Source organism: Varanus komodoensis, unplaced genomic scaffold (genome assembly GCF_004798865.1).
Source record: "Varanus komodoensis strain SLA01 unplaced genomic scaffold, ASM479886v1 scaffold76, whole genome shotgun sequence".
Classification (NCBI taxonomy): Eukaryota; Metazoa; Chordata; class Lepidosauria; order Squamata; family Varanidae; genus Varanus; species Varanus komodoensis.
The window spans coordinates 2,316,663-2,331,223 of record NW_025336429.1 but is presented as its reverse complement, the minus strand read 5'-3'; the positions used below and the strand labels follow the sequence as shown (position 1 = coordinate 2,331,223).

General features: G+C 43.2%; 1 protein-coding gene across 1 annotated transcript; it reads right to left on the bottom strand.

The window, feature by feature from the left end:
- Positions 1 to 4,544: 4,544 nt before the first annotated feature.
- Positions 4,545 to 12,611, bottom strand: LOC123035103 (zinc finger protein 501-like). Its single transcript, XM_044452983.1, has 4 exons — positions 12,480 to 12,611; positions 11,436 to 11,557; positions 10,537 to 10,659; positions 4,545 to 6,160 (listed from the first exon to the last, which is right to left on the bottom strand). Exons 1-4 carry the CDS (start codon positions 12,590 to 12,592, stop codon positions 5,112 to 5,114), a joined length of 1,407 nt encoding a protein of 468 aa, XP_044308918.1. The 5' UTR covers positions 12,593 to 12,611; the 3' UTR covers positions 4,545 to 5,111.
- Between the last annotated feature and the right edge of the window lie 1,950 nt (positions 12,612 to 14,561).

Here is a 14,561-nt window from a genome sequence, read left to right as displayed (position 1 = left end):
CAGTATTCCAAATAAATACATTCCAAATAAATAAATGATAACTGTTTGTGATTCCAAGGTCCTTTTTTCTTGTTTTGCTTGTGTTCAAGAAGAGACCAGATCTAACAGATGCGACCTATTAAAAGCTGTGCTTGTAACAGTCGTGGGGATTTTGCTTCTGGCTAGCCAAGCTGGCAGTCTGATGCTGGTCAAGGACCTCTCCCTACAATACAGTAGCATTCATAAAAGTATGTCCAATTGCTCCTTTCCCTTTAATTGGGCTGCAGTTTTCTCTAAACTTAAAAATTTTTCCTTTCACAGCAGTAAGCCCTGTGAGGATGTGCCCCACAGCTGATGGGGAAATGCCAGCCCCATATCCCCACACCAAAACCTCTGTGGAAATTCTAGGGTCAGTTGGTAGACCTGTGGAAAGCAGACCAGCCCTCCCCAAAAGAAACTGCTCTTCTCTAATGTGGCACCTTCCAGAGAAGCTGGATAACAATTCCCACCATCATAGCTAGGGGATGATGGGGATCATTAGCCAGCTCCTCTGGAGGGTGCCACACTGAGGAAAACTGAAATAGACCAAAGGCCCTAGAGAAGTCCTGAGCTGATGTTCCTTTCCCAGAGAAGTGCAGAAAAGAAACTGGAACCCTAGGCACGACTGGGAAGAAAAAAGTCCCACAATTCCCAGAATTCCAGCTGGGGAATGCTGGGAGCTGTAGGCTTTTTGTTTCCTATCTAGGCATGCAGGGGATAGTGCCTTAAAGGCATTATTTGGGGGATTCTCCGTCTCATAAACTCCTTGACCTTTCAAAGACAGAAAGGCTACAGTATGGGCTTCCAAGCTGGATGGAAAAAATCCATCCTTCCAATGGCAGCCCCAAATCTCCCACCTTGCTCATTTAAAGTGAAGGGGATACTTCCTTTGTCATCCCCAAGATCAAAGCTGGAGGCACTGCTTTTGCCTTCTCTTTTTTTAATTACAATGAAGCATGCAAAGCAAACCGCTGCAAACCTTTATCACTGGTATTTAATACCTATCATCATCATCATCATCATCATCATCATCATCATCATCATTACAGGACCAGCCTCCTTCCCCATGCTCTGTTCTCCTCAGAAGCATTCACAAGTTGAAAGATTCTCGACCCTCACATGTGTCCAAAAGACAGTGCCTCTTCCCCTCCAACCATTGGTCCTTTCTTCCCTCCCTGTTCCAATCAAACCTCCTGAAAAAAGCTGAGGCGGCCCAGTGAATGCTGGGACTTGTCTTCCCCCACATCCCAAATTTTGGAAATTGCTATTTGTGTGTAGTGGGTTTTGCATCTTGCTCTTCAGCCAGAGGATACTGCTTGCTGTGTGCTCACCTGGAAAAGTTTAGGTGACCATAATTATTTTTTGAAAAACATTCCTTGGCTTTATTAAAAACCTCATCACATAAATCCTCTAGCTGTTGTACAGGGGAATAAAGAGAGGGGGTTTTCTGGAGGGTGAGTTTCAAGATACAACTTATTTTTATCTGTGCCACATGAGATCCTTTGTAATGTACTGTCCAACTGACTCCAACTTATGGCAACCCTGTGAATGGGATCTCCAACTATCCTGTCCTTCACAGCCCTGCTCAGCTCTTGGAAACCGCAAGATCTTAAAGTGGTTTAAATCAAAAAGACAATATAAAATTAGTAAGTAGTTGCATGGAATACGCTTCCCAGAGAGGTCTGCCTGGCACCATCATTATATGCTTTTCAGCACCAGGTCAAGACTTTTTTATTTGATCAATATTTTAATGTTAATCAATTGTAATTGTATATTTATTTATTTAATTTATTTTAACCATGTCATTTTTATGCTCAGTTCGTGGTATAGCCAATTTATTTTGTTTTAGGATTCATCATATTCTGTAAGCCAACCAGAGACGACAGTGATTGACGGCCTGTAAATCTCCTAATTAAGTAAGTAAGCAAGCAAGCAAGCAAATAAATGCATTTTAAGTATTACAAAAGCGGTAGAGCAAGGCAGTGCGGTTATAAGTTGGTAAAGGGGTGTGCCTAATACGAGCTGAACATGTGCTGTGATCCTGCTTGGCCCTGAACCTTTCATTTGGAGCCCAAATGCCCTCCGTCCCAGCACCTTCCTGTCCGAGGAACTTGCCGAACAAAACGATGGCACTCTGAACATCAGATCTCCTTCGATGACATCGCTTTTGACTCCCGGGTGCTTCACCTCCTCCTCGCTCCTCCCCAACTCTCTAAATTAAGCATATGCACATTTGTGTATTTGTTTTTGTCCTGTGGGTAGAAGCCGGGGACCATTTCAGTATTCTTAGGATTGAAGGAACCTAAGCTCCACCGTATCTCAGAAAGCCTGAAACTGGTAAGAATGGTTTTAGACTGTTAAATGGGATGCTTATCTGATCAGACTGCCCTGAATCGGCTTCCTCTTTTGTCCCTGACTTAATCCATTCAACCTTTTTTCCACTATCCTGTGCCTTTTGCAATGACTAAGATATTATAAAAGCATATTGTATAGCTAAATTCTTCCCCCTCCTATCGTTTTTTTGCTACCCATGCAAGCATTTTTCTGGTATGTCTGAATAAACAGCAATGCTCTCTTGCTGGTTCTCTCTGGGTTCTGTTGGTATCCCTGGATTGCTAGACTGGACTTGTCCTGATCCAATCTAGAGCTTATGCTCACACCAAAACCAGCTATCAGTCTTTCTGTTTTTGCCACATGTCACCTCCTTTAGTATTCAGAAAACATGGATATAATGTGCCTATTGTACAAATTCGGCGAATGGGGCGGCATAAAAATGTTTTAATAAATAAATAAATAATAAATAAATAAATAAATAAATAGATAGATAGATATTGTCTTCATTGGAAGCTGTGGAGTTTCTTTTTCTTTTAAAACAATGGTATTCCCAAAGACCAAAACAAACCTACATTAAGTCAGTTTATATTAACACATTTTTCCACTTTATATTTTTAAGATGGACTGACTCCATGAAGGAAGCCACAGCCTTGGACTTGGAATTGCTCAGCAGGGCTGTCGTGGCCGGACATTTTGGAGGGCTTTCACTGATAGAATCACCATGAATTGGAGATGCCTTGACAGCACATCACAGCTGCATTCTTTGGTTTATTACTACTGCTATTACTATTGGGATCTCGATTCGTATTAATACTGTAACGTGAATGGTAGGGTTATAGGCAGGTTCAAGATGCAGATGTAGGCCCCTACTTGAGAGTGAAGATCAAAACATCAACTGCTAGATACAGATTTAACACAGGCCTGTTTTAGCTCCACATAATGCAATAAAGGCTCAAAAACCATAATTGCGGCGAAGATTGCATTTGCTCAGCATTGGAGGAGTGAAGAACCACCTACTGATGAACTGATCTTAAAAAAGATCTTGAACTGTGCGGAAATGGACAGATTGACCTTGCCTCTGAAGGAGAAAGAAGATACAGACTTCTATCAAACCTGGGACTCTTTTTATTATTGGCTAGAGAAACAGGACTGCATAGATCTAAATATGTTTACGGATTGTTATTAAAAAAAAAGTGTGGGGGGCTGACCCAGTAGGTCTGACGTTTCTGATGATTGATGTTTTTTAGTTTCTTTTTGTTAGTTGGTAGAAAAATAATAGTAAAACTTACTTTTAAAAAATAATAATTGTGCGTCTTCCGTTAACTACAACATTATTGCAGTGATGTGAGAGTGCTGCCCAGTTGCACTGCCTAAACATTGGGGAATGTGAAGATATTCTTCACATGCTTGCCTTCAACATCATAAGAATTATGATGGGATTTTAGAATGAGGTGACAAAGCAGCAGCAGATCTTAAAGCAAAATGTTAGTTGATATTGGTGGCTGGGGGTGAATAAAAATCAGAACAAACATTTCTTAATGTGACTCACTCCAGCTATTAGTAAGATACTTCAGAGCAACTCCAAAGTTGGTAGACTCCTTAGTATTTTTTACGAAGTGCCAAACAAGAGTGAAAAATGCTGTATTATCTTCACTGAACTGATGTCCTGCCTTTTTTCCTCATGTGAGCTACTCAAGAAAGCTGTTTTATCCCCACCACAACAACCCTGTGAGGTAGGATGGGCTGAGAGTCTGTGACTGACCCAAAGTCACCCAGTTGGCTCCATGGCTGAGCGGGGACTAGAACCCAGATCGTCTGAGTCCCAGTCCCATGCTCTTAATCACTACTTCACACTGGATCCCAGTAAATGTAAAGCTTCAAACTTCTATTTTATACTGTAAGTTTAAACTTTTAAATTTTAAAAGCTTATTTAAAGTGAATTTAAAGGTTGTGTTTTGAAGTCTTCATTGTTATGAACTGCCCAGTGAGCTTCTGCCATTGGGCACTTTAGAAATGTAATAAATAAATAAATGGACACATCAGACATTTAAGAGCCTGGATCACAAGCACACCTAGTGAATAAAAATGCCTTTATCTGGAATCAGACGGGGGGAAATCAATCTTTTTTTTTTTTAATGACAAAATAACCCTCTTGGCAAACATACCAAGTTTTTGTTGTCTAGGTTTTGTGGTCTTGGAGCTACGGCAGTGATAGATGGACAGAGAGACACAGTTCTTCTTTTATTATGATAAATACAAACACTTCACAAGGATATTCAAGGGAAAAATGGTGGCGAAGGCTCAGGAAAGAAGGACCGTGTGCCATACCCTGGACTCCTAGGAGGGAAGGCAGGAGGGAGAGGAATTCTCAAAATGCTGAAGTTCAACCTTTTGTACTTTTAATACATATTGGCTATTAACAGCACGTGGCTGATTTGTTTTTTAACCTTTGTTTTTCAACAGCAAACACACACACCAACACCACTTTTTATGCAAACCTCCTCGGAGAAGTTCAAGGTGCCCTTGGCTTAGCAGAATTCTTTCTGTGGTTCTTTCAACTAGGTCTACCACTCTCATTTTAACCTTGCAGAGTCAAGGTAGCTTCTTTAAATAAGAAATTTGGGGTAATGATCCATGTGGCACAATATGCCTTCTTAAAATGTCATTTATTCATGTATTTTTGACTGGGGAGAAAACTTGCAATAGTATCCAAGGCTAGCTAGACTGTAATGCTTTTTTAAAATACATTTCATTCTCACTTAAGCAGTTTCTCCCAGGTGTATTCTCATATGTCTAATAAGGTTCTCTCGCCGATTGAAGCGTTCCCCACATTCAGAACAACGATATGGTTGTTCTCCTGTGTGGATTCTCTGATGGCGGAGCAGATCCTGGCTCCAGCTGAAGCTTTTCCCACATTCAGAGCATTTGAACTGTTTTTCTCCAGTGTGGATTCTCTGATGGCTAATCAGGTTCTGACTTAGGTTGAAACTTTTTCCACACTGAGAGCAGGTATATGGTTTCTCTCCTGTGTGAATTCTCTGGTGGCTAATAAGCGATTGGCTCAAGCGGAAACTTTTCCCACACTCGTAGCATTTATACAATTTATCGTCAGTGTGGCTGCTCCGATGTCTTGTAAGGTTCTGGCTGCGGCTGAAACTTTTGCCACATTCTAAACACTTGTGCAGTTTCTCTCCGGTGTGAATTCTCTGGTGACTCCGGAGGTTCTGACTCCGGTTGAAAGTCTTCCCACATTCTGAGCACTGGTATGGTCTCTCTCCAGTGTGGGTTCTCTGGTGGCTAATAAGAGACTGGCTCAGATCAAAGCTTTTGCCACACTCATCACACTCATATGGCCTCTCCCCCGTATGGGTCCTCTGATGCCTATTAAGGCTCGATTTGTCGCAAAAGGTCTTGCTACACACAGAGCATACATACGGTTTCTCCCCTGTGTGGGTTCTGTGGTGGGAAGCCAGGTTTGTGTTCCGACTGAAGCTCTTCCCACAGTACATACACTGATATGGCTTTTCCCCGGTGTGTGTTCTTTGGTGTCTCTTAAGGTTTGAGTCATCCCTGAATACCTTCCCACACAGAGTGCATTTGAACCTGTCCTCTCCAGTGTTTATTGTTTGCTGGACTTCTGAGAAGTCGCCACTTTCAAAAGTAAAGGATTCTTTCCTTGAGTTCTCCATTAGGCTTCTGTCCTGCCTTTGCTCCTGATTCTCAGACCCTCTTTCCACATCTTGGGTCAAACCCCTTTCCGGCAATATCCCAGGATTTTTTCCTTCATTCTTGGTCTCCCAGCTGTCATCTGCCAAAATAAAGAGAATAACCTTTTAATACCCCAAATCACCTTCTTCCTGGTCTTTCTAATCTCCCCATGTCCTTTCCCTTTATTCCCTTCTGTTGGTTTTCTTTATGTTTTGCTCTCTTTAATTTTTTTTGGCAAGGAGTTCAAAGTGGCTTCCATAATTCTCCCCTTCCTTACCCTTTGAGCCTCAGCACAATCCTGTGAGGTGGGTTAGCCTGCGAGAAAGAAACTGGCCCAAAATCACCCAATTTTGAAACACATTTTAAAATCTTAGTAACACAAAATTAAAATTAGGAAGGACAGGAAGCATGATAGGCACTGAAAGGAGAGCCTGTGGGTCCACCGCTGCCTAGGGGCGACCCCAGTGTGGAAGGGACACACTCAGTAGTCACAGAGTATGAAAATAAAAAGCCGGGGCCCATTCTGTTCACACCATGCCCACCCATCCACTTTTCTCGCATCATGCATAACTTTCATAGAATTATGGAAGGGTAGAGTTAGAAAGGGCCACGAAGGCCACCGGATCCAACCCCCTGCTGTTGCAGGTCACCAGTTTATGCTGTCCCACTCAGTCGGCTGCCCAGTTTCCCCTTGAATGTCTCCAGTGCGGGAGAGCCCCCCACCTCTCCAGGCAGCTGGTTCCACTGTCCTATTGCTCTGACAGTGAGGAAGCTTTTCCTGATGTCCAGCCTGAAGCTGGGTTGTCGCAACTTGAATTGATTATTCCGTGCCCTACACGCTGGCATCAGAGTGATGACCTATAAAGCCCTAAACGGCTTGGGTCCTGGTTACCTAAAGGAGCGCTTACTTCCATATATGCCCAGCCGCCCCGTGAGATCAGCGGGAGAGGCCCTCCTCCGGGAGCCCTCAGTGAAGGAAATTAGGAGGGTGGTTACTTGGAGGAGGGCTTTCTCAGCGGTGGCGCCGAAGTTATGGAATGCGCTCCCCAGAGAGGTCCGCCTGGCACCGTTGTTATTTATTTTTCGGCGCCAGGCGAAGACCTTTTCATTTAAGCAGCATTTTAAATGTTAATACTATTGAATTTTATCTGGCCAGGGCGGCTTATTTTATTCTAATGTATTTTATTGTAATGTATTTTAATGTATTCTAATGTTATTTATATGGACCTAATTTATTGTTGTAAGCCGCCCCGAGGCTTCGGCGAACGGGGCGGCATAAAAATGTTTTAATAAATAAATAAAATAAATCAGCAAGAAGAGACCTTGACCTTCCTCTTTGGGACAGCCTTTGAGGTACTTCCAGAGGGATACCATGTCCCCCTCCCACCCAGCCTTCTCTTCTCAAGGCTGAACATGTCCAGTTCTCTTGGTCATCCTCATAGAGAAGTATTTCCAAACTCTGGAGCTTTTTTCTTGCCTTCCCCTGCAGAACTAGACACATTATTCCAGATAAGGTCTGACCAGTGCAGAGTAAAGGGAAACTATTACTTCTTGTGATTCCAAGGACAGGCTGGACACGCACATGGTAGGCCTGTCATGGGTGGAACCGGGTGCAGCCGGGGGTCAGACTTGGGAGGACCCTTCCGACTCACTTTCTTTCTCTGTTTCAGTCTACATACATGTAGACGGATTCTTCCCTATGTTATCTTGAATAGCCCCAGTCATTTGTATCCTTGTTAGGTCTGGCTAGACTGCTTGTGATGCTGTTGCTGCGGGACTGTCTTTGGAGATGGTTGGAAATATCCACTGGCCCAAAATCCAGCTGCCTTGTTTTGACCAAAACTTGGAGACTGTTGTCCTCGCAAATCCAATTTCACATTGTTCCCAGTGACTACCTACTTATTTCTGGGTGCCACTAAGTGTTGATGTTGAAGTCTAAGGGCTAAGATAACTTAGGAAGAATTTAAGCCTTAGGATCAGCATCAGAAACCCTGCTCTGTGCCTTCTCCAGTTAGAGATAGGGTAGGTGGGCACGAGAGACTGGACCTGTTCTGTGTTGGCACCTAAACTGCAATATGCCCTTTCTAGGGGGATCTGCAAGGCTTCCTTCTTCGTTTTCATTGCAATTTGCAGTTAAAATTCATTCATTCAGGCAGTCTTATGGATGTTGCATTAAAGACTGCTTACTTCTGCTTGTGCTGGTGATATTTTTGTAAGATCTTTTTAATTAAGCTTGGTGATTATTGTTTTGTTGCTGGCTCTCTTAAAACTGGAGTCTCAAATTCCCAGTCCAGTCTTGTGAACTGCAAAACAGCCTTCCTCGGGACTGACAAACCCAAGATTTAAGATAAGCTAGGGAGGATATGTTTGTTGTGTCCCTGAAGAAGTTGGCCTTCTTGAAGAAGTTGGCCTGTGGAGCTACCATACTTGACGGAGCCTTTTTGGTGGCGGCACCTCATTTAAAGCACTCACTTCCAGGTCCGGTTCTCACTTCCAGTTGCAAGCACGGCCCACGGTCAGGAATGCTGAAAGATGAAATGCGAAACTGTCTGGAGAACCAGTGTGATGTCGTGTTTCACACTGTGGGACTGTGACACAGGTTTTCTGGGTTCTAGTCCCCACTCAGCCACAGAGCCAACTGGGTGATTTTGGGCCAGTCACAGATTCTCAGCTCAGCCTATTGCACAAGATTGTTGTTGTGGGGATAAGTCTGAGAGCAGGAGAAGGAGAATCTTGCAAGCCTCTGAGTTGTTAAAAAAAGAAAAAGAAAAAAGGCAGGATATACATCTAAGAAATAAAATAATAACACTAAATATTTTCTGAATGCCTCTGGTTTATATGTGGCACTGTTTGTTTGTTTGTTTATTTATTTAAAACTTTTGTACCCCATCCTATACATAAAAGTCTCGGGACAATCCAACAACAAAGGCACAGCATGATATCTACAACAAAAGCCTAATTAAAATAAAAAGTAGGTCTTAAAATAATGGGAAAATAAAAAGTTTTGGCCTGGCGCTGAAAAGAATAAAGTGTCAGCACCAGGCACACTTTTCTGGGGCGTATGTTCCACAATCGGGGTGCCACTGTGGAGAAGGCACAGGTAGCCACTCTCCTAATCTCCTTCAAAGAGGGCTCCTGAAGAAGGTCCTCTGACCCAGACCTTAAGGGGTGGGCAGGCACATAGGGAAGGAGATGCTCCTTCAGATAACTAGGTCCTAAATCATTTAGGGCTTTATAAGTTATCACCAACACCTTAAATTGGGCCTGGACTTCGATCAGTAGTCAGTGTAGATGATAAAGGACCAGCGGTACGTGTGTATACCTGCCAGTCCCTGTCAACATTCTGGCTGCTCTATTTCTGATCAAGTGAAGTATCCGGACTGTTTTCAAGGGCAGCCCCATAGTAGAGCACGTTACAATGATCCAATTGGGAAGCTACCAGAGCATGGTCCACCGTAGCCAGGCATTGCTTATTCAGGTAAGGACACAGTTGATGGATCAGCCAAAGATGACGGAAAGCACTCCTTGCCGCTGCCTCCACCTGAGACTTCAGGGACAGCTCTGGGTCAAGGAGTACTCCCAAACTGCGTACCTGGCCTTTAGGGGGGAGTGCAACCCCCGTCCAGGACAGGGCAAAGATCACTTATCTGGAAAGCTGAACCACCTACCAACAGGACCTCTGTCTTGTCTGGATTCAGCCTCAATTTACTGGCTCTCATCCAGCCCATCACATCGGACAGGCACTGGTTTTATATGAGTGGTTAGCCACCCTGGCTCCTTGTAGGCAAAGGCCAGCTAAAGATTACCAGCAGCTTTCTTGGATTAGTGCTGGGGACTTGTAAAATATTTATCTTTTCTTCATGCATAGCAGCCCAATACCTGCAGTCTTTTGTCTCCTCTGCATTCCTTCTACTAACAAAGTAAGGGGGGAACTGCAAGGAAGAAGGCTTTTTCAATCACAGTGCCTCAACTCTAGAATTCAATCCCACTGGAAGCTTGGTTGGTGCCACCCTCTTTCTATTAGGTGCCAACGTAAGCATTTGGTTTCACGGTTATTTTCACAGGTGAACTCTTGATTTTTTTCTCAGCGATGATTTTAGGATTTTGTACCACTAAATGCTGCTGCCCTGTATTTTATTAAATTATGCTAGATATTGATATTAATTATGCTTTAATTGGTTTATGTTCTTTTATTTTTTGAATCCCCATGTATGCTATTTATTTATTTATCTGTTTATCTTCCTTTTTTGTCTTATTTAATTTTAGTAGTTTTTACTCATGGATTTTTATTGTTTATTTGTTTTATTGTGAATTGTGGATTTTATTGAATAGTATATTGTGTTGTATTTTGTATTGTACATTATGGATTTTATTGTGTTGTGAGTCAGCCAGAAAGCCTATCGCTACTGGAGCACCAAACAATCATATAAATAAATAAACCTTGCAAAATAAAAATGGTTAGGATTTATAACTCACCAGCCTTCGCCAAGAGGGAAATGTTCTCTTGTGATAGCCATGGTAACGCCTTGACCTCTTCTGCTGATGTGAGCCGTTTCCGCCAATGATCCGCCATCCCATTCTCTCCTGTGGCCTTATTACCTTTGGGACAGAAAGAATCTGGAAAACCAGTGTAAAAAGCTTCTTTTTCCCTACTCCACCACAAGTGGCCTTTAATTCATTCCTGCCCCAGTGTTTCTTCTCCACAAGCTTCCTTCAGCTGCCGCACGAACCAACAGAAACATAAACCGAGTCGCAAACTGGTGAAAATGCACCAACTTATCAGCGTGCGATCCTTTCCGTAGAGGAGAAGATCAACATCTCAAACCATGGTATTGCTGAAAGAAACCCTGCACAAATCAGCTGCACGTATCAAATCACAGAACTTTGTCAAGGTGTAAAAGGGGAGCAAGGAACACGGGGTGTGTTGGAAACTTGGGGTGTGATACTACGCAGGTTTGGACAGAAAAAAGCAACAGCTCCCAGCGTACTTCCAGTAGTCATGATTTATTTATTCCTATATTGCCACTCAGTTGTGTGCTCCGTACATTTGTACATAGGCAGTATGATACCGACAGTTATATTTTCAACAGGCTAGGTTTCTATAGGCAGGGATTCCTCTTTCTTTGATTTCATAGTTCTGTCGAGCAAGAGAGCTTTCACTCGTTCCCCCCTTTGCCGTTTGAAAGGGGAACGCACAAGCTTGACGGCGGCCAAGATCCTAGACATACTAGCTTTCTACATGCGGGGTTTTTTAGAAATTTCGGTCATTTTCTATGGGGGAGCATTTAGTCATGTGAGTCCTATTTAAGGTGGCAGGCAGCTCAGGTCTTATCTCTTTCATGCTCTTCCTTACTACAAGCTCATTCTAAACTCACCAACCCCGCTGCAGCCGCTCATTCCGCACCCGTGGGAAATACAATGGCCACTTTCCCACACTCGAGGGGATGATGACCGGAAGTGATCCCGACAGCTTCTTCCTCCTTGCCTTGCGTCCTCTCTAGGAAGGCACATTCTGTCAGTTTAACCCCTGTATTGCTCCAGCCTATGCCTACTTAGGCAGAAAATAGTCCTACAAGTGCTAGCATGCCCTGGCATGGCTTTTCTCTTGCTCTTCTGTTCGTTTTACCAGAACCCAAAGAAGGTTTGCTGGATCAGACCCAGGGTTCATCTAGTCCAGCACTCCGTTCCCGTGGTGGGAAACCAGCTGCCCGTAGGATCCCTCCAGCAGGATGGGCGCAAGGCCTCCGCCTGCTAGCTCCTCAGCAGGCGGGTTGCACATGGCTAGCGGGGCTAGTAGCCTCCCCTGTCAGGAATCTGCCGGACCCCTTTGAAAGATATCCAGATGGGTGGCAGTGAATTGCATAGTTTGGCTATAGACTGAGTGAAGAAGTCCTTCCTTTGATCCGTCCTAAGCCTCCCACCCAGCAGCTTTATGGGGTGTCCTCACTGGCTTTGAGTGTTATGGAAGAAGGAGAAAATTCTCTCTGTCTCCACTTTCTCTACACCAGGCATAATTTTAAACACCTCCATCATATCTCCCTGAATGTGAGATAGACTGAATCCATAAAGGAAGCCACAGCCTTGAACCAAAAGCTGAACATAGAAACTTAGAAACAGAGCGAGTCAGAAGGGGCCACCCGAGGCATCTAGTCTGACCCTCGGCACCAGCCGACTCCGCTCATGGCATGCCCACCATGTGCATGTCTAGCCTATCCTTGAACACCCACACCGCTGGGGCCTCAACCACCTCCCGTGGAAGCCCATTCCATACCCTGGGGGTCCCAACTGTCAGGAACTACTTCCTGGCATCTAAATTGAACCTGGGTTCCCTGAGCTTTGCTCCGTTGGAGCGCGTCCTGCCTTCCTCTGCAGGGGAGAACAGGTCTCTGCCCACCTCCGTGTGACATCCCCTCACATACCTGTATGTCGCCAACAGATCCCCTCTGAGTCTCCTCTTCTCCAGGCTGAAAAGGCCCAGTTCCCTCAGTCTCACCTCATAAAAACGTATCACAACATGGTTGTGACAGCGCATTTTGGAAAGGTTTAATTCATGGGGTCGCCGTAAGTTGGAGACAACTTGACACAACAGTGTCGCGTCTCCCCTTCCTCACCTTTTTCCTGAGCCAAACAGTTCCCATGGTTGTAGCTGCTCCTCCTAGCAGAGCTGCTGCAACCCCAAGATTATTTTCGTTGTCCTTCTCTATACTCCCAAAGAAGGGAAATCAAACTACTTCCCACTTCCATTGTTTGGGAATGTAAAGTACAGGATGTGCTGAGAAAGAAGAGATAAAACCCTGTGATTGCCAAGGTCAGAAATGCAGTTAGAAATTGGGGCTTCTGGCCTAAACCGGTTTTGCATGCCTTGAAGATGTTAATGGAATGCAGCTTTCCAATATTAGCATGTCCGTAGTGCACCTTGTGTAATTTCTCTTGTGTGCACTGTCAGTTCAGAATAAACCTTAGTTTTTCCTACAAAATACTATGCATGGGTATGAAAACTGGACTGTGTAGAAAGCTGACAGGAAGAAAATTAAACATCATTTTAATTGTTAAAATACATGATCTGGCCAGGGCAACTTCTTCTTCCTTCTCTTTTCTCCTCCTATATTATTTATTTATTTTATACTGATAATTTTAATTTTATATTATTATGTTTGTAACTCAATGTATTTTTTGTATTTTTGTATTTAATGGTAATTTATTATGTTCTATTGTATTTCAATGTATTTTATTGTGTTGTAAGCCGCCCCGAGGCTTCGGCAAGGGGCGGCATAGAAATGTTATAATAATAATAATAATAATAATAATAATGATAATGATGATAATAATAATGATGGATGCATTTGAAACGTGGTGCTGGAAGAGAGTTTTGCAAATATCCTGGACTGACAGAGAGTCAAACTAGGGGATCCTAAACCCAATCAAGATCAGAGCTTTCCCTGGAAGCAAGAATTATAAAACTGAGACCACCATACTTTGGACACATCCTGAGAGGCCAAAGCTCTCTGGAGAAGACCATCCTGCCTAGGGAAAGACAAAGGCAGAAGACGAAAAAGACCAAATAAGACACAGATGGACTCCTTAAAGGAAGCCCCAGCCTTGAGTTTCCAAGAGTTGATCAGGGCTGGACATTTGTGGTGGTGGGGGGGGGTATTAATTCGTAGGGGCACCAAAAGTCAGACCTCATGGTGGGAGTTGTAGGAATTTTTGTCTGCCTAAACAGGCATAGAATTGCACCCTTAGACTCTGCATTTAATGTTCTTTATTTCATTTTGGTTTCATTTTCTTTATAACTTTTATAAAGTTAAGAGTAGTTAGGAGCATGAGTCTGGGATGCAGGGGATTTGGGTTCTAGTGCGCAGTCAGCCACAGAGCCTGCTGGCGACTTTGGGCCAGTCACAGACTCTCAGCCCAACCTACCTCACAGGGTTGTTGTTGTGGGGATAAGATGGAGGAGGAGAATAATGTAAGCCCCCTTGAGTTCCTGCAAGGGAAGAAGGTTGGACTATAAAAAAAAATACTTTGGTGTCAAATTTGGCTTTTAAATTCTGTATTGTGCTTAAAGATATGGTAATTGTTATTGTATGGTATGGTATTGCATCTGCTGTTCTGAACTGAAGACTGTATTCATCAACAGAACAGTATGAGAAAATTTCGGAGGGGACATGACATAACGTTACAGTAAATATCAGTGCTTAATAGAGTATTGATATGATTATTATTATTATTATTACTATAACATTTCTATGCCGCCCCTTGCCGAAGCCTTGGGGCGGCTTACAGCACAATAAAATACATTGAAATACAATAGAACATAATAAATTACCACTAAATGCAAAAATACACTGAGATACAAACATAATAATATAAAATTAAAATTAACAGTATAAAATAAGTAAATAAAGAATATAGGAGGAGAAAAGAGAAGGAAGAAGAAGTTGCCCTGGCCAGATCATATATTTTAATTGTTAAAATATATGATCTGGCCAGGGCAACTTCTT

Bases quoted from the DNA above. Each gene is read 5' to 3' on its own strand.
- LOC123035103 (XM_044452983.1), bottom strand. From the start codon at position 12,592: ATGCGCTGTCACAACCATGTTGTGATACGTTTTTATGAGGTGAGACTG. The intron at 11,558-12,479 runs GTATGTGAGGGG...GTGCCTTCCTAG, and splicing joins GATCTGTTGGCGACATACAG to AGAGGACGCAAGGCAAGGAG. The intron at 6,161-10,536 runs GTGAGTTATAAA...TTATTTTGGCAG, and splicing joins TTCCCTCTTGGCGAAGGCTG to ATGACAGCTGGGAGACCAAG.